The sequence below is a fragment of the Rosa rugosa genome, chromosome 1 (assembly GCF_958449725.1).
Source record: "Rosa rugosa chromosome 1, drRosRugo1.1, whole genome shotgun sequence".
Classification (NCBI taxonomy): domain Eukaryota; kingdom Viridiplantae; phylum Streptophyta; class Magnoliopsida; order Rosales; family Rosaceae; genus Rosa; species Rosa rugosa.
This window is the reverse complement of record NC_084820.1, coordinates 1065592-1085232: the sequence shown is the minus strand read 5'-3', so window position 1 is coordinate 1085232 and position 19641 is coordinate 1065592. Positions and strand designations below refer to the sequence as shown.

Here is a 19641-nt window from a genome sequence, read left to right as displayed (position 1 = left end):
TTAATATTAGGTAGGTGGCAAGCGTGGTTTATCTACTTCATATTTTCCCCGGTGCAGTACTGTGACTACTACTGGTCCTCTTATTCGCCCAATCAAAACGAACTCAGGTAGGGTTAAAGGTCCTAATCATCCTTCTATAAAATCTTTTACCCTTCATACAATATATGTTCATAATCAAGTTGGAGATAAAAACGTTTCGTTCATGTAGAGGAGAAGATGTAATTGCTTTCTGATTTTCTATATTATATGTCCTTTCATGACTGATGAAGATCCTAATTTAGTCAGAGTTCAACAACTTACTGGTAACACTTGGATTAATTAATTAATTAATGGAGTCAAATTTTTGTGTTCTATATACTAGCTGTTGGCTAGCTGCCACTTATGAATTAATGCATATGCGGCTCATGGTTTCATTATACATTAAGTAGCCCATCCATTAACTATGATCACAAAGTGTACTAAAACATCAATATTCATTTAAGAAAAGAGCAATATTATACATAGGGTATCTCAAATATCTTGTTGCATCTTCCTGGTTATTCTTCTCATCATGTTCAGCTTTAATGGGGGCTGCTCATAGTTTTGCGCTCATCTAGCCCTTACCTCTAGTAGGATGTGGTTCCTTGGTTCCCCCGGATGTTCGAGCGATCTTAACTAAAAATGTCATTTTATTCATACAACTTGTGTTTCTTTTCAAAAAAAAAAAAAAAAAAATGATGTATAACAATCTACCATACAATAAAAAGATTTGTTACCAAAATAATAAACTCAGAGACCTAAAGTCAATTTCAGAGTACGTAGTAGCATATGAATATTGCAAACAATTTACCTAGAATCTAAAAGGGAGAAACAAGATTAAGCTTCAGTTCGGAGAGAACGAGGCCAAGTAATTTTTGATTTACTTCTAGTATGAAAGCTAAAGAGACACAATGCATGAGTGCCACAAAGTTAACAAAGGCGCATGCAGTAATTGCCTACTTGTCAAACCTAGAACCACCTAACCACCTTCCTCCTTTGTCCCATTTCACTGGAAAAAGTGTGGCTCACCTTTCCCTTATATAAAAACACCAAACCATACCCACAAACCAAAACCCAAACTACAACAATTATAAATACCACCACACAATCAGTCCTCATCTTCATCATCTCTTTATAATTTGACTTGTAGAGCTCAGTTCTAAAGAGGGTGCTAGTAGTCCTATTCAAGCTTTCAAGCATTTCCTGAGTCGAGTTTTCCTCTGGTTTCTTAAATCTTTGAGAAAAAAATATGGCTGGTACTGGTTTGTTTACAGAGATATTGGACGGAGAAGCCTACAAGTACTACTCTGATGGAGAATGGAAGAAATCATCTTCTGGTAAACTTGTTCCCATCATCAACCCAACTACAAGAAAGGTTCACTACAAGGTTCAAGGTGATTACTCTTTTTCTTTAACCATGTTCATGATTCTCTAGATGCTTTGATTCACTTTTGCAAAGTGAATTAATTACAAGTACCCTTTATCTGGTTGGCTCAGCTTGTACACAAGAAGAGGTCAACAAGGTGATGGAGTCAGCAAAAACTGCACAGAAGTTATGGGCAAAGACTCCACTTTGGAAGAGAGCAGAGCTACTTCACAAGGCTGCTTCTATCCTCAAGGAACACAAAGCTCCAATTGCGGAGTGTTTGGTTAAAGAGATTGCTAAGCCTGCTAAAGATGCTGTTACGGAGGTGTGTATAAGCATAAACTTTATCTTTTAATTTCAAGGTGATTTTTTTTTTGTTTCTGTGAAAAATTTCGATTCAAGTTTGGGTTTTGTGAAGGTTGTCAGGTCTGGAGATTTGATCTCTTACACTGCTGAAGAAGGGGTCAGGATCCTTGGTGAAGGGAAGTTCTTGTTGTCTGATAGTTTTCCTGGAAATGAAAGAACCAAGTACTGCCTCACTTCCAAGGTACATCTACTTTTTACTATTTTTTGTCTGTCCTGTTTCTCTTTTACTGTTGAGTTAATGGCATTTGCATAGGTAGGTTGGTTTTGATGATGCAAGCCTTTCCAGATAACAAAAGATGGTGTCCGCCTAAACCTCTTTGTAACAAAAGATGATGGCAAATTGAAGAACCAACACTTGGTTTTTGAAACAATATTTATCTGTTTTCATCAATTTCTTTGGTCATAAGTTCATAACATGACCAAATCCTACCAACTGTACGAAACCACTCTCACCTTGGTAATTTATCACAACGCTTACCGATTTTATCTTTCTTCAATTTCTCAACTTGGAAAGTGAGTCTCTTCAAATTCTAGAATCATAATCATGTCTCAATGTGCGTCATATATAACTCATAAGACTTGCACTAGTATTTTCTGAAGTTGGATTATAACACAGTGATTCTCAAACCAGTAGATAATGAATAAGTAGCAGCTAGCATTTACTTTGTAGTAAATTTAATCTCATGGGTAAATCTTCCAAATCATTAATATTCATTATCATTATTTCGGAGAAATTTTGCTCAATACAACTGATTTTCAATTGCAGATTCCACTTGGTGTGGTTCTAGCCATTCCACCATTTAACTATCCTGTCAACCTTGCCGTCTCAAAAATTGCTCCGGCATTGATTGCTGGAAACTCTCTTGTGCTCAAACCCCCAACTCAGGTATCAATTCAAGGAATTACACATTCATTCAGCTGTTATTGTTAGAATGTATTAGGTTGTGTTTGTGAAGCTGCCTTTACAAATGTTGTTGGTGATCTCTCATGTTACCCCTACTTTGCATCTAGGGTGCTGTTTCTGCCCTTCATATGGTACATTGTTTTCACTTGGCTGGTTTCCCCAAAGGCCTTATTAGCTGTGTCACTGGGAAAGGATCTGAGATAGGTGACTTCCTTACCATGCATCCCGGAGTGAATTGTATTAGGTAGAATCCCAACCTACCATTGTTTGATACAAAATTAGCTACTCCCCTAGTTTCGTTGTCTCGATACATTTATATAGTTGCTTATTGATCAATTGCGGTTTGACAGCTTCACTGGTGGTGACACCGGTGTTGCAATTTCAAAAAAGGCAGGCATGATCCCTCTTCAGATGGAGTTGGGAGGAAAAGATGCCTGCATTGTGCTTGAAGATGCTGATCTTGATTTGGTGGCCGTAAACATAATAAAAGGAGGCTTTTCCTACAGGTGAATTGAGTCGATTCTTTCTCTTGTGCTTACATATGTAAGCCACCACATCAATTTTGAGTAATTAGTCTAAACATGGGATGCACATCTTGTAACAGTGGTCAGAGATGTACTGCTGTCAAGGTTGTGTTGGTGATGGAATCTGTTGCTGATGCCCTGGTTGAGAAAGTGAAGGCCAAGGTGGCAAAGTTAACCGTCGGGCCACCGGAGGAGAACTGTGACATCACTCCAGTTGTGACGGAATCATCTGCAAACTATATCGAAGGGTTGGTTATGGATGCAAAACAGAAAGAAGCAACATTTTGCCAGGAGTACAGAAGAGAGGGGAACCTTATCTGGCCCTTGTTGTTAGATAATGTCAGACCTGATATGAGAATTGCTTGGGAAGAGCCATTCGGTCCAGTTTTGCCAGTTATTAGGATTAGTACTGTTGAAGAAGGGATCCACCATTGCAATGCTAGCAATTTCGGACTACAGGTAACGCTATTTTATCATAACATGATGTGATTTAATTTAACATAACAAAGTTTTTACACGAGTGAAATATACAGGGATGTGTGTTCACCAAAGACATCAACAAAGCAATGTTGATTAGTGATGCAATGGAGACAGGAACAGTTCAGATAAACTCGGCGCCTGCTCGTGGTCCAGATCACTTTCCATTTCAGGTGAGCTATCGCTTCAGAATTACACCTACCAAAGTAGTTTAGTTTGCTTGCATTGCATCATATTAACATAGAGTTTTGTGATGAATGACAGGGTATAAAAGATAGTGGAATTGGGTCACAGGGAATCACCAACAGCATCAATATGATGACCAAGATCAAGACCACTGTAATCAACTTACCAACCCCTTCTTACACCATGGGTTAGTAAGTTGTGTAAAATAAAGAAAGAATCATGGTATTCAGAGCTAGCTACTTAATCAATATCGTGTAGCTGATGAAATTAGTAAAATGTGTGAGTGTGAATTTTAGGCTGCAGACTGTAAAATGTTATGATCTCCTACGGCGTAACGGAGTTGATCGATGAGAAAGATGAATAACTGGGATACTCTTTCCAAACGGCTAGCTGCATCATTTGTGTTAGCTGATGTTATAGCTCTGGCAAGAATTTGAGGCTTCTCTTCTGTACCAATTAGCTATATATGTTAGCCAAACTATTTGGAAACTTCACTTAATAAGAACAGAGGAATTGTACTACTATGCTACGTTTTGAACTTGGTTTTTAAACAATTGAGGCTTCTCATTACATCTGCAACAAACTATTACTAGCACCTTGACATGCACCACGCGCATGCTAATGGTCTTTTTTTATTTTCAGAATCTGTTAACATTCAAAATTCGAAGGTATCCTTCCCAAAATGATATCAAAAGGCGCTACTAAACTAATTCTTTTTTCTTTTCTTTTTGGGATCAAATTCCATTAGTATTTTGTCACAAGTTCACAACAATAATAGGACCCTATTAAAGAATAAAATCCGATCGCCCTCCTAAGCATCCAGCCTCTAGATGTAACAGAACACACTTTAAGCAGCAATATCTTAAGAACAAGCAACCTTTTTGTTAAATAAGGGAGGCAGAAGAGGTGGCCATTATGATAAATTCGTGAATGCATCAGTTCAAACTGATCTCAACTCTAATTCATCAACAATTTAAGGGATGATACCTCTCTAATTGGGAGTAGATTTTATGTATCGGTAGCTTAATTTTACGAATTATTAAACGTTATTAGCTGTTCAGCAATAACCGTCGAGCCGCCCCTCCGATATTTTTAAAGAAAATAGGTCATTACTAGAGTGTTCGATCAACTAGTTTATCGTGGAGCTAATGGTGTTTCACATTGTTGCAAACCAATTAACACTATATGCTTTTTCTTGTTATGGGCCTAGAATTTAGTTTACGGCTTATAATTAGATGCGCAATCCAGTTCTTCATCATCCGCAAGGATCAAGTTGGCCTGGAATTCCAATTTGGTATGATTGATTGATGGAAGGGGTCGACTTTGGAATACATTTAGCAATATACATGGCATTAATCAGATACAACATATTTTTTTCTTGTCTGGAAAAGTATCTCAATGGATATTAAGCTACATATGACATGGATTAGTTGCATAGCTCAAAAAGGAATAAAAGGGGGAAACATCTTCTGGAATTTGATTTGAAGTTCACATTATCATTTTCAAAAGTGATTCTTGGAATGAGTTTTTATTGGGTTTAATTAGTTAAGAACTCGGGATTATGTACATAATTTTTTGACGCATGCAAGCTAGATAGATGTCGTTATAATTAAAGACCCTTTTAAGGAGCAAAAACAAGATAATCATGTTTAATTTAAGGATTGCATTGACATTAGGGTGATTATTGATTAAATGGGTATATGAGTTGTAAAGAGACCCTATGACCTGAGTATCAAAAAGTGGAGATGGGATTGGTAAAAGACAAGGACATATACCTACATCTTTAGTTTTGCCTTGTCAATTTAATTGGATTTACTAACTCCTTTCGAATTTATTTGTTTGTCTCATACTTTTTTTTTCTTATAGAAAAGATGGTGACGCCAATATCTCTCTATTTAACTTGAATTATTTCATCTTCAAATTACTACTTGAAGCAGATGCATAGTTTCTCTTATATATTTAGATACCGACGAAATTAATTACAAGGAAAAACATAAGACATATGAAAAAATTATAGTCACATTCCTTAAACTTACACTTAACACATAGAAATACACAAATGAGTTCTTATTCTCACATTTTTAATCCCTACAACAAACGAGACATGTAATTTCATATAGTATATTAAAACATGATAAATATCGAATACTAAAAGATTTCACTATCTTTCTAGTTATGGCTGAATTGAGTGCACAGAATTTTGGAACATTAACAATCATCGCATGAGATTTAGATTCTTATATTTCATAGGTACATATAGTCGTACGTGATTGGATACAATGAACTTGGCTAGCTTATCATCAACCAAACTAACAACTCCATCGATACCAAAATGAGAGTCCACGATATATAGCTAGCTGTTTAAATCTGACATACCTTAGTTCTCTCAGTGTTCAAGATCATATCTCTATTCTCTACTGCTACTTGGTCGTGATTTGAGCTAGCAAAGTTTGAGCATATGATTTGATGAAATTTCGAAACACTATTAAGAAATGTATATAATCATTCTGGTAATCTTGCAATATAGTCAGACACTCAGACTCTAGTATAAATTAGTTCTTATTCTCACATTTTTAATCCCTAAAACAAACGAGACATGTGACTTCATATACTATACTAATTAAAACATGATATAAATCGAATACTAAAAAATTTCACCATCTTTCTAGTTATGGCTTAATTGGGTGCACAGAATTTTGGAACATAGAAAAACATAAATTAGTTCTTATTCTCACATTTTTAATCCCTAAAACAAACGAGACGTGTGATTTCATATATTATACTAAAACATGATATAGATCAAATACTAAAAAATTTCACCATCTTTCTAGTTATGGCAGAATTGGGTGCACAGAATTTTGGAACATTAACAATTCATCGCATGATTTAGATTCTTATACTTCATATATAGGTACATATTTTTTTTGATAAATGGGGTTTTAAACCTAATCAAGCTGGGAGGCTCATCCCCACACCTAAATTATTATTCATTAAGTTTTGCTGCATCGAGGGGACGTAATACTTGTACCTCGAGCTTACATAGTTGCGTTACAAAAATCCTCATAGAGGACATCTTGTAAGAAATCAGGAGTCTCAACTAAAGAAATATCCACAACACGATCCAAAATAGCAAAGTGAGCTAACATATGAGCAACATTATTTGCTTCACGATAAATTTGACGAATTCTGAAATAATTAAAAAATTGCAGAGATTCATAGGTACATATAGTCGTACGTGATTGTATACAATGAACTTGGCTAGCTTAGCATCAACCAAATTAACAACTCCATCGATTCCAAAATGAGAGTCCACGATATATAGCTAGCTGTTTAAATCTAACATACCTTAGTTCTCTCAGTGTTCAAGATCATATCTCTATTCTCTACTGCTACTTGGTCGTGATTTGAGCTAGCAGAGTTTAAGCATATGATTTGATGAAATTTCGAAACACCATTAAGAAATGTATATAATCATTCTGGTAATCTTGCAAATATATTCAGACTAGTATAATAGTCTGATGACAATCATTTGAGATATGAGGGTTTTTATATAGACATGTTCTCACTCTCGATTCCAGGATATATTCTCACTCTTGTATTCTAATACTAATGGAGATATGAAAGACAGTAAGTACAGAGATATTATCTTTCACCATATGTTATTATGTTGGAATTCTTGATATAAAAACGCTGTTAGAAAATGGAAGCTAAGAAGAGTGTGTTTATGTAAATCGTGGAGGTCAGGGTCGAAAAAATATATATTTGAATTTATTTAGGTCGGAGTGATCGAGTCATGCGATTGATGGACGTTAGACTTTGAAGCAAAATCATAGAATAAGGAAAAATCGACTTGGCGGATGAGCCAAAGAGTCCTAACGAGAAAGTGAAAGCTTTGAAGACCTTGCTCCGTAGCCATGCTCTTCCCTAAACGCCCGCTTCTTTATTGATTGTCTTTAAAGATAAGAAAAGCACTCAGTAATTATTTAATTTGAAGATAACAAATATTTATTTGAATTCATTCAGTTGAGGTGACTGAGTCGGAGTCCTACAATTTATGAAAGTTAAGACCTTGAAGCAAAATCAACGAGAAAGTTTTAAGACAACGCTCTCTAGTCCTGCTCTTCGAAGGGGGGTGTATTCAATTCAGATTTTAAAAAATTTTGTTTGAGTTTTTATAATTCATGGATTTATTAATCCACATATTGTTTAAATTCCATATGGATTCTGATTGATTCTAATTGATTGATTTTTTTGAAATAGAAGTTGAATTCATTAGATCAACAGCAAAATGGCTAAAGTCTACCAAAACTTACATAAGAAATCCGGCAAGAAAATCCGGAGTAGCCTACCTAAGCTAAAGCAAACCTTTAAAGATCACTGGGACACTCACATTTAAGCGAGCCTATACAAGAATGAAAAAACCTCGCCTCCTACGGAAAAGAAATCACTCAACTATTCCTCACTTGCCAATCACGCAATTGTGGTACAAACAAGAGACTAGAAACGTCATAGAAAACTCATAGAAGTTAATCCACCTTCAAACAGGCTCATACCCTAATAAATTAAGGCCCAGATTGTCTTGATCTGAGCCCAAGCCCGTAGGCCCAAGCCCAAAGCAAACCTTCTCTAGCAGGAATAGGCCCCTGCCCCATCAGCCCAAGGTTGAGCCCAAGCCCAAACCCGAGCCAACAAGGGAGATGCATCCCTGCACACTGCTCCTTCGCCGCCACCGTCAGACTGTTCTCCGGTGACTCACCATAGCTCTGGCGGCCGGCTTCTCCAATCGCGCATCACCATCCCGATCAAAGACCGCCGAAGCCTCTGCCTTCCGAGCCCTGACCTTTCAACCAGACACGATCGGATCTTCGCAGCCAAGCCCGACTCAAAGCCTTGTGACCTCAAGCCCAGACGCCGCCGTCCTACCCGACTCGTGCTCGCTCCTCCTCTGCAGCCCAGACGACAACCACGAAGACAACCCAGCCGCTCTCCGCTGCTGTCGCCCTCGTCACTCAGCGCCTGGACCGAAAACCGCCACCACGGTCTGAGGAAACCCCTCGCCGCACCCACGATCGCCTCAAAGATCTCTCCCCACGTCGCCGCCGTCCATGATCGTCGCCTTTCCCAAAGGAAGAAGCGCCGCCGCCGATCGAAACCTAGGTTTCGAAAGCCAAGTCGCACCGAGAAGCTCGGAGACGACTCCTTAAATTTGCAGGCAATTGATTTATTTACTAGTATTTGTTAGATTTTACAAGTCCTTATGATGTTTTTGTAGCTTCAATTTAGTCAAAATTTGGGTCGTATAGGCTAATCGTCTTTTTCTTAAATGTGCAAGCAGTTCTAGAATAGATTTTCTTTTGTTAGGGATTTGTCCACCTGTTAGGACGAAAAGGCAAAAGCAACGTTTATGTGCTTTGGGAGCTTAGGCTCTGTTGTATGGAACATGTGTGGATGTATCAACAATATCATTAAGAGTTACCTTCATTACCTAGAAGCAAGGTTTCAAATTTCTCCAAAACTACCTAAATTTCCATCGAAATTTCCGTAATTTGGAAGTACCGAAACGAAATTCATATGCTATATCATTTCCGTCAGGAGTTTTCCGAAATTTTTTGAAATTTTCTGTACATTTCCGCAAAATTCTTAATTTCTGAAATATCTACACACACAAAATATATTTAAAAATTCACATCGAAATTTTGTCCAAAATTTCTGTGAAATTTGTAAATTTGTATGTCACCGACAACGAAGTTTTTTACTCATATTTTCATAGAGAAAATATGAAAATTTTGATTTTTTTTTTCCAATTAAGTTAAATACAACAAAAAACCTTTTTGCTTTTATCTGCTATACCAAAATCATTTCCAAAATTCATGTACTTGGGAGCAGTATTGTATGATACTAAATGGAACCAGTTCAACTATATGGATTGAATCACATCGTAGTAGCTTTTGGAATATAAGACTTTATATTGCGTTTGGTGTACTTGTTCATTTTCATTCACGGGGTTTTGGTGTTACGTCTCCCCCCCCCCCCCCTCCCCCTTTGGTTGTATTTTGCCTCCCACTGGGTTCCAGCCATTAAAAAAAAAAAAAAAAGTAATCACATTCACATTATCAATATAGAGCACAATTATAATTACATATAGATAAAAACATTAGTTTAGCAACCTATTACAGTACTAGTTAATTACTCGTCCATATTAAATATTACAATTCTATTATAAATGTATAATCTCTGTAAATAAGTTTATTATAGGTTAGTTTGTCTATGTAAAAGTTTCGTTCAAAAATATCATTTTATAAATGCAATTAATGTGATTTCTTTATTTTTAACCGAAATTTCCACCGAAATGGAAACTTTCCCCGAAATTTGAAACATTGCCTAGAAGGAAAGGCTTCTAGAGCTATAGTAAAAAATTATTATTTGGGAGCAGAGGTAGAGGAGGATAGTGGGAAAATGGGTCTAGGACAAAATGGATGAATGTCATCTATTGAAGGCTGCTTCTTCATTTTTTTTTTGTTAAGAAGAGCTTCTTCATTTTTTGAGTGAGAAAGAATCCATCAAAATCTCTAAGGAAGTGGCTGGATTGTCTTTGAGTTTAAATATGTATAAAAAACACTATAAAATCCTCCAAAATTCAGCATTTAATAAAATCCTAAAAAATCCGTATATATACTTTTGAATATCACCAAATTTGAATAAATAATTTTAAATCTTAATTGAATACACCAAGATTTTAAAAGATTATTTAAAATCTCAATTGAATACCCATGGACTTTTAAAATACAAAAAAATCTTGTAAAATGAATACACCCTCCGAAGTCTGCATTAACATTGGTTTTTTTGTTGGTTGTCTTTGAAGATAAAAAAAACATTCAGTAATGGTTTGACTTGAAAATCAAATATCAGCACACAAATCTACACTGAGCATGCTCAAAATTCCTAAGAAGTCCATGGAAAGAAGATAAGATTAACCTTAAAAAAATACCACATTGTAGAAGCTACTTGGGGAAGTGTTTGATAAGATAACTGATAACTTAAGTTAAAGTTTAAATTAATCCTAGTTAAACGTAAGCTTATAGTAGAAGGTAACGCGCATCCAGCACAATATGGTGGGTAGGTATACACAGTACCCCAACCCTACCCTATCAGTTAGACCATAGACTAGTCTCCTCCTAACTGGTCTGACCAACCAAAGGTCCTGATCAGAATCTATGACCCCCCACACTAAGTCTGTGAGCGCCACACACACCATAACAGAACCCTTCCCTCTATATAACCCCAACTCCAAACCCAAAAAAATTTAGCCCAGAAACTCAAACTTAGAAAACCGCAACAGTCACAAGAGAAAACCGTAACAGTCAAGTCAGCCGTAAACTGTGAAATGAACTCTCTGCTAAACCCCCAGACGCCGTTCGACTCCTCCGCCCACGACGACTTCCTCGAGCAAATGCTCTCCACCCTCGGCCCCTCCTCCTGCTCCTCCTGGGCCGACGAAACCCCTACGGCGCCGCCGTCCGCCGGTAACAGCGACAACAATGTCGTCTTCTCTTACGACGACTCTTCCAACCTCGCCTCCAAGTTCCGCAGCCACCAGATCAGCGCCGGCGCCGCAGCGTCCAAGTCCTCCCCCACTGCCTCGGCCGCAGCCGCCGCCGCCATGATGCTCCAGCACCAGCTCATGATGTCCCGTGGCGGCTCCTCCTCCTCCGGCAACGGCGCTCCGATGGGGTTGTCGTTGGGGAGCAACGGTGACTTCAACGATGTTGGTGACGGCTCGTCGTTTAAATCTCCTAATCCGGTTAGTTTAATTAAGCTTTTTTGTATGAGAAACAGCGATGGCATTAGTGTAAATAATTCTGAACTTAATCACCGCCGCTTTTTTTTTTTTTTACAGGGCGGTGGTGACGGTGGTTCTTCTGTTCAGGCCTTGTTTAATGGCTTTACTGGATCTCTGTCTCCGAACCAGCCTCAGCATTTTCATCACCCTCAGGTATTTTTATCACAGTTGTCTTCTTCCTTGTTTATCTAATTAATCTGGATTACTTTCTAACGTTCATGATTAATTTGATTAGGGGGGTGCACTTCAAGCGCAGAACTATGGAGCTCAAGCCGCAGCCATGACCCAACCTCCGGCGAACGGCTCGGCCGGAGCTTCGGCTGCGCAACCCAGGCCCAGAGTCAGGGCCAGGCGAGGTCAAGCCACTGACCCACACTCCATCGCTGAAAGAGTACGTCATCAGTTCTCACAATTTCCTCGAAATTTAACAGTGATTCAAAGTATTGAAACTAGCTCGAAGTCATAAACCGTTAGATTAGTCGATGATTTTATTTCTGACTAATAAAAACGGTTGGTTACCGACTCTGAAATTTCAAAACTCGAGAGCACTATAAAATATCGTTTAATTCTTTTGTTGGTTTTCTGAGCAAGCAAACAGAACAGAAGAGAACAGAAGCACTAGCATTTGTTTTGTGGTTTAATTGAATTGCTTGTTTGTATTAGCTTGTATTTTTCTGAAACGGATATTGTTGCAGTTACGAAGAGAGAGAATTGCAGAGAGAATGAAAGCCCTGCAGGAGCTGGTTCCCAATGCCAACAAGGTAAATTAAATTAAACTTCATTTAATTATTTCATTCTCGATCATACCTCGAAATAAATTAGTTGATTAAAGAACATAATTATGGGTCATCATCAGAATTATTTGATTAAAAATTTGCAAATGAATCTCTCCTCTGTAACTGATAATTCATGAAATATCATTTTATTTTTTAGGGTTTACTGGTTTAGGGGACAAGTGTCAGATATTTAATAACGGTAGTATAATTTTATTATTTATCTAAGGTCATTTTTATTATAAGAAGCCGGAGTTTAGTCCCGACACGTACTCCGGCAGGACTCTATTAATGGCTTTCCTAATTACACCTGGATTTTCTTAATTAATTGGTTGCTACCATAATTAATTAAGTAGCTTGTTTAGTATATTTTATTTCTTTGTTTTTCGAGATAATATGATGTAATAAATTGAATAATCTTGGATGTGGGTTTTGGAATGACAGACAGATAAGGCTTCAATGCTAGATGAGATCATCGATTATGTAAAGTTCCTGCAGCTCCAAGTCAAGGTAATTTAGATGCTTTACTCTTCCTTTATCTAATTATTCATTATTGGTTATGTTTAATCCTTTTTTATTATCTTTAATCCAAGACCCTCTTTTTAATTGCTTAAATTAAAGAAAAGGAAGGATTCCCTGGTTGACATTGTTGTTTGTTTAGATATGATAATCAAGTAAAGAATTAGCCTCTGTATTGTAAAGTTGGATCAATTATGATCGAGGAATATTAATTTTCCTTGTTACTTGTAATATATATATTTACTGAGTTATGCTCTTCTTTTTGGGTTCAACAGGTTCTGAGCATGAGCAGGTTGGGTGGTGCTGGTGCTGTTGCTCCCCTTGTCACTGAGTCCTCTGAGGTAAAATTAACCAAGTTAAAAAAAAAATCCATTTAACCATGATCAGCAGAGACTTAAAGCATAGTTAAGATTTTACTTTAACTTTAGGTAACAAAAAAAAAAAAAAAAGGGAAGTTGTGCACGTACATTTTTTTCATATCCACCTACCAAGCTATACCCTGAAAGTCCTGTAGTGTTGCAATTTCGGAGTAAGCTAATTCGATAGTTTTGTACTCTAAAATTTCAACACAAAGTCTCGCAGTACGTATTGAAGCTTCAAGGCAGCTTATAAAATGGTTATGCACTCCGAAATTTCAATACTCCGGAGCAGCGGTATCCCCAGCTAGCTGAAAGCTGGCCTCAACATCACCCAAAAAACGACAAAAATAAAGGAGCACGCGTGCCCACTTTTGAGATTCCTCACTCACTCTTTTTCAGAGAAACCACCCTTTCTCTCTTTTGGCCTGTCTTTTTTTCCTTTGCTTTCCTTTTCAAACTCTGAAAAGTTATTTACGAAAATGTTTAATTTCCATTGGGTCGATGTAGGGAGGCGGTGACTGTATCCAGACCAGTGCCAATGGCGGGACCCGCGGCGGCCGGAGCGGCAACCAAACGGCGTCGTCCAACGACAGCATGACGGTGACGGAGCACCAGGTGGCCAAGCTCATGGAGGAGGACATGGGCTCCGCCATGCAGTACCTACAGGGCAAAGGTCTCTGCCTCATGCCTATCTCCTTGGCCACAGCTATCTCCACCGCCACGTGTCACCCCCGGAACCCACTGATGAATGGCAACAGCAACAATAACCACCCGGTCATTACATCCAACGGCGGAGAGGGGCCGTCGTCTCCCAGCATGTCAGCGTTGACCGATTACTAACCCACCACCACCACCACTCACCCAACCTAACGTGACGTGGACCCCAAGCCCCCCCCTACTGAAGTCTACGAAAATAAGGCCCTCTTTCATCAGGGTGCTTCTTTTTGTTGCAACGACGCCGTATTTGCGTAGACTTTGGCTGAAAAGCTAGCTAACGACCTCTCCCAGATCCCTATGAAAATTCTGTTTTTCATGATTTTTGGGGTTTCTTTGTCTCTGTCTTTTTATTGCTTTTGTTTTTTTTTGTCGCTTCTTAATGTGAGGATGTTTATCTTTGATAATCATTATCATGTTACCCTATTACGAAATGATTAGTCTCTAATAATAGTGTGGGAATAATTAAGGATCCTGGTACCATCATCTTTGAGTACCCCCCATTCATGCTGCTCAGGCCTATCTTGATGACATCTCTGCTGTTTCTAGAGCAAGGAGGAGCTCCTGCTCTAATTCTTAGCATTTTTGTTGTTTTTGTTTGGATCTTTTAGGCCCCGATTGTAATCAAAATAAATAAATAATAATAATTAAGAATCCAAAAGAGGGTTTGAGTTTATCAAATTCTATAACTCTTTGCTAATTGGTGTTTGTTAGAATACATAGATTTTGAGGAGAATCCCGGTATTATTTCAGGATACTCTCTTTAAGCTTATTGTAATATGGGGTCCAAGCTTTATATCTCCCCCTCCCTTGTATTCTGCAATTTCATTAATCAATGTTTGAGGGCAGCCGCACCAGCCCCTTTCAAAAAAAATTTATAAAACAAGTAATAAAGAAGTCGGTCTCCTGTATTCTATGGGTCAATTATTGTTATTATATTTCTTTATTTGAGGAGTCGGCAGATAACTACTATAAAGCCCCTAGTTTTTAGGTTTTGTTTTTGTTGGCTAAAGTTTGAGTCGGTAGTTATTCACCATATCAATGTGGATTAGATTTTCCGGTCAATTGAACGTCTTGTATTTTTCTTCTTGTTCTGATGATTGATTTGGAACACTACTTTGACCACCTGCTCCAATTCACTTAGTTGAGTTGAAGTCATTGAGGATGATGACAAGGACAAAAACTTATCTCGAATCCATTTTTTAATCATCAAATGACAATATCTCTTTCTTCAGATCGAGAATTAATTGTGTATATTATTGTTATCGAAAAACTGATTTAACTTAATTTTTAATGTAATCAAAGAAAAAAAAAAAAGCGTATCGGATCATTTCCGTAATACACTACGGAAAGAAAAGAGTTGCATTTGAGTAATCAAATTCATAAAGGTGATGCATTCCGCATTCGTGTTATTAATCTCATAGTTGACAAACACTAGGGGACAGAGAACATCATATTTTTAGTTCTAGACTTGATAATTGATAAACTGAAGTAGGCAGCGTCTCTGTGGTCCATGTCATACTTTATAAATTTCTAATAACCAATTCTCACATCAACGCGAGGATGACGTAAGGCCTACCGTCACCTTCCCTTTCAGTCCTGCTCGGAAAAAATGCTAGTCATTCTCATTCCCGTCATTCCCATATAGAATGGAACACTGGACACACGAACGAGAATGGTTTCCGGTGAAACTGTAATAGCACTTCTGCTAAATGCTATCGAAAGATGCCGAAAATGCAATTAGCAGCTTCAAGAGCATTACCGAAAGGACAAGAGAATTACCGAAAGGACTTGAACTGCTAGAGACATCTATAACAATAGCTAAAAATGTAAGACAAAGCTTATCAATCAGCAGAAGCAACAATCCCTCTAAGATATTCAAGTCAGAGACACGGATGCAAGCTCACGGCCGGCATTGTGATTTGGAGGCGATACTGGTGAGCATGAACTTCCAAGCTTGATCTTTTTCCAGATCTCCAACTCAATATCAAATTCACTTATTTACACATGGGAGTATCAAGAGACATGTAGTCCACTACTTATTGTCAATTCCTTCACAGCATCATTGAGGCATTGACTCTCCTATTCTAAATGCTTATTCTAAAGGTCGAAGATATTATTCTATATCTGCTCATAACTCCCAATAAGCCGGTCAAATACATATATATCAGGAATCAAGAGAAGCTGTTAATTTGGACTTCACTAATCAGTTCATATATAATAAAACTCTATGAAATATAGAATAAGGACATTGAATATTGTTGATGCATCATTTTCCAAAGTACCGGCAGAAGTTTACTATCTCTTTTACCTCTATTTCTATCTGTCATGATAGGACTTTTATGTTTGATAGAAATGCGATTGCAGTGCACTGAAACATAGAATATTGATGAAGGCCAAGAAAAAACAAATATATATGCATGTCTTCCACAGAAAAGGTGTCTCATAACTGACATTAAACCTTAATGAAATTCATAAAAGCTGAATACAACACCACAAAGAAGATCTCATCTAGGACTAATACAGCGAGAACAAGTTAAGCCAACTCACACTTAATATAGATGGCACAGTGGCACACATGTGAAACCTTATCTGAAGATCACCTAGCCCTAAAACAATGAACTATGTGTTTCAAGTCAACAGTCACCGAAATATTAAGCAGCACAATCTCCATCATTTATATTGAAAAGGTTCCGTGCTTAATCTCACCGGAAGAATATAAATATACATATTTTTCTGAGCAGCAAATATACATATATGCTTTGACATACAAATTACCCCAGAATTTTTGGACTCCATCAACTTCACAAAAGCATAAATACATACATTTTAGCACTCTGCAAAAATTTTGTGATCATTTTATATAATTCAGGCTATTTGAAACACTGAAATCAATGATCTGCTCTAGTGCATCCTTAACCGACCCTAAACTCTTACCAATTTAGTTTTCCAATTCAGAAAACAAGCTGTATCATCTTGCACATGCATGAGTGCAAAGCTCTTGGCCAAGCTGCTCAGTACAACTCCCAAAAGCATGTAACATGATAAACTGAAGTTCTCTTATCATTATTATTTTCTATCACAATAAAATAAAATAAAAAATCAGTAATTGTTTGGTTTTGCAATTCTTACTCGCAGAGTCACAGGGACTAGCTCTTACAAACTCTACATGCCTCAACAATAAACATACTCCTTCAAGAGATGCATTCATAGAATCAATAATTGATTAAATGCTCCCAGAAATGTTCCCGCGTGCACAAATTTGTGACCAGCCTACAGTCTTCTCCTCAGAGTCAGCTTCTATTTGGTATATGGAGCAAAGCAATGCTTCTGGATAACCTATTTCTAACATCTAGACCGATGAAAGGCCATTTGTGTTGTAACAAAGCAGAAAATATCCACCTCAAGTGGTGGAATTTTCGATGCCTAACAATTCTACAGAATGATTACTAACATTTAGAAATTTGATTACTCTTCATCCAAGTTTAATTGTACTACCACACTATTTGTATTATCTAGAAAAGTAAACGACCACTCAATTGCAACCATGGTATTGGCACATATGTAGCCTTTATATTAACCCAGCTTAAGTTTCTAAAAGAAGTATCCATATAACACCAACAAATATGCTATATATAGCAAAACATATATAAACCAACCCAAAGGTCTGACCCCTTGAAGGTTGCAAGCAGAACACTAGCATGGACACATGGTACCTTTATGCAATTGCCTAGATATCTCTAACATCTGCCAGAACCCTCAAACCAAACAAGAAAAGAAGTGCATCAACGACAAAATTTAGTTTTTCATCCATTAATTGTACAAGAAACATATCTAATCAAATCAAAATTGTTGTTGTTTCCAATTAGTTTCTTACTCCAACGTAATTTAGAGACGACAGTAACATCCCTTCAAGCCTTAAATCTGTTATACGTCTCTTGCTCCGATTGAATAATGAATTTAGCATGCAGCCAGTAACTGGCCCGGATGATTCCTTCCGCCTGGAGGGGCCAAGTGAACACCTTAAACCCCTGCCAAAATGAATAAACACAACCCTGTGAGGGTTCCACTAACTTCAGTTATTCCTAAAATCTCTCACGAGTTTTATATATGGCGCCCCCTGAAATTTAATTTCCACCTATTCCTAAAGTTATGACTAAACAACACAGCAATGTCATGAAATGTAATGCCAACATATGCGGCAATCTTAAAGCATAAACAGGCCATCCATGAAACTAGAATTAGAAACCAAATGTAGCTTTTATTTATACGATTCTCTATCCATCACCAGTAAGTTTTAGACACTTAGATGTACAATTACTACAAGACTAGGATAGCTAATAAGAGTAAGGACATTCTGATTGCTGACCCATTAAACCCAAAAAGCTCACAGAAACTCAGTTTAACTAGTGCTGGGGGGCTTGAAAGTGTAAGGTTGTGGAAGTGACAACGGACCTCTCCTCGATTCTTTATCATCCAAAAGCCTCTTCAAACTTCTGTTCTTGCAGTGCAGCGCATCAAAATGCTTCACCTGAAAACAAAACAACCCAATAATGTAAAACAAAGGGGGCATAAACCCTAATGGGGTCATAAACCCTATTGGGGTCATAAACCCTATTGTCAAAAATGGTCACAAACCCTAAAGATTGAAGCTTCACTCAAAATGGGCATAGACCCTATTGCCAAAAATGATCATAAACCCTAAAGATTGAAGCTTTACCCAAGAAGCACGGCAGTTATTGACGAACTGATCCCTGGCGGGTTTGCACTGTGCTGGGTATAACAGACCCTTGGACGCAATTTCAGTCTGTTTCTTATCTGATTCTTTCTCCAAACAAGCATAGAATGCGTCTCGTGCCTGATCGGAACCCATCAAATTTCAGATTGAACCCTTAAAATTTCAGCTATGAAATTAAATTTAAAGCAAGTGAATGAATGCATAGAAGGGTAATTAGGACCTTATAGCAAGCTTGTCTTGCACTAGAGAGCACATCGGTGTGAACCCCATCTGGGTTTCGTGCTGTTAAAGCTTCATTGGCCATGGCTTCGCTAAAGAGAAGAGAGAACCTTTTGCTTCTGCAAGAGTATGATTAGCGCGACTGTTCAGTGTTCACCAATGAAAGGGAGTTTGGGTGAAGGTGAATGGGCCGTGTTCGTGTTGGCCCAGTGGGCCTAATCACCATGGGGCCCAAGGGTTGGATGACTTTAACTCACATGTCAAGAACTAATGATGACTCACATTGCCAAGGGAGGGAACTTGAGAAGCATTATCTTCTGTTATGGTAAGTTTTCGTTGTTGATAGTGCGATTGGAGAAGGCAACGTTTCAACAACGTTCGTTTTATGTAGATTCAAGTTTTCCTAACAGCCCTAGTTGCTTTACTCGGGTTTTTAAACCTAATTTCACAACTGATGTTATTGTTTTTCTTGGACATTTCTTATCTCGTAATCCTAGTTGCGAGAACCAACTCCCTCTTTGAGTCGGACTGTTTGAGATGGCGTTGTTTTAGGTGTTTACAAAAGGGAACTTTATAGTATGGTTTCCAATGTGAATGTCGTGTTGTCTGAGCCATGCATTAGTCTTAGGGTTGGCTTC

General features: G+C 37.8%; 3 protein-coding genes across 4 annotated transcripts; 2 read left to right on the top strand and 1 right to left on the bottom strand.

Moving 5' to 3' along the window:
- The first annotated feature begins 1086 nt into the window (after positions 1–1086).
- LOC133708902 (NADP-dependent glyceraldehyde-3-phosphate dehydrogenase) lies at positions 1087–4411 on the top strand. The gene is made up of 9 exons (XM_062134474.1): positions 1087–1412; positions 1516–1709; positions 1803–1931; positions 2517–2636; positions 2762–2898; positions 3005–3160; positions 3259–3637; positions 3712–3828; positions 3920–4411. The coding sequence occupies exons 1-9, from the start codon at positions 1268–1270 to the stop codon at positions 4031–4033; spliced, it is 1491 nt and encodes a 496-aa protein (XP_061990458.1). The 5' UTR covers positions 1087–1267; the 3' UTR covers positions 4034–4411.
- Positions 4412–11135: 6724 nt separating this feature from the next.
- LOC133708895 (bHLH transcription factor RHL1-like) lies at positions 11136–14727 on the top strand. Its single transcript, XM_062134461.1, has 7 exons — positions 11136–11642; positions 11739–11834; positions 11917–12072; positions 12377–12442; positions 12899–12964; positions 13249–13314; positions 13840–14727. Exons 1-7 carry the CDS (start codon positions 11226–11228, stop codon positions 14170–14172), a joined length of 1200 nt encoding a protein of 399 aa, XP_061990445.1. The 5' UTR covers positions 11136–11225; the 3' UTR covers positions 14173–14727.
- Positions 14728–17824: 3097 nt separating this feature from the next.
- Positions 17825–19271, bottom strand: LOC133726909 (cytochrome c oxidase assembly factor 6). 2 transcript variants are annotated; one of them, XM_062154546.1, is made up of 4 exons: positions 19005–19271; positions 18767–18904; positions 18502–18577; positions 17825–18077 (listed from the first exon to the last, which is right to left on the bottom strand). In XM_062154546.1, exons 1-4 carry the CDS (start codon positions 19086–19088, stop codon positions 18070–18072), a joined length of 306 nt encoding a protein of 101 aa, XP_062010530.1. In that variant the 5' UTR covers positions 19089–19271; the 3' UTR covers positions 17825–18069. The 2 variants fall into 2 exon arrangements, with proteins under 2 accessions (XP_062010530.1, XP_062010529.1); XM_062154545.1 differs by lacking the exon at positions 17825–18077 and having other exon boundaries at positions 18277–18577; positions 19005–19163.
- Positions 19272–19641: the final 370 nt, after the last annotated feature.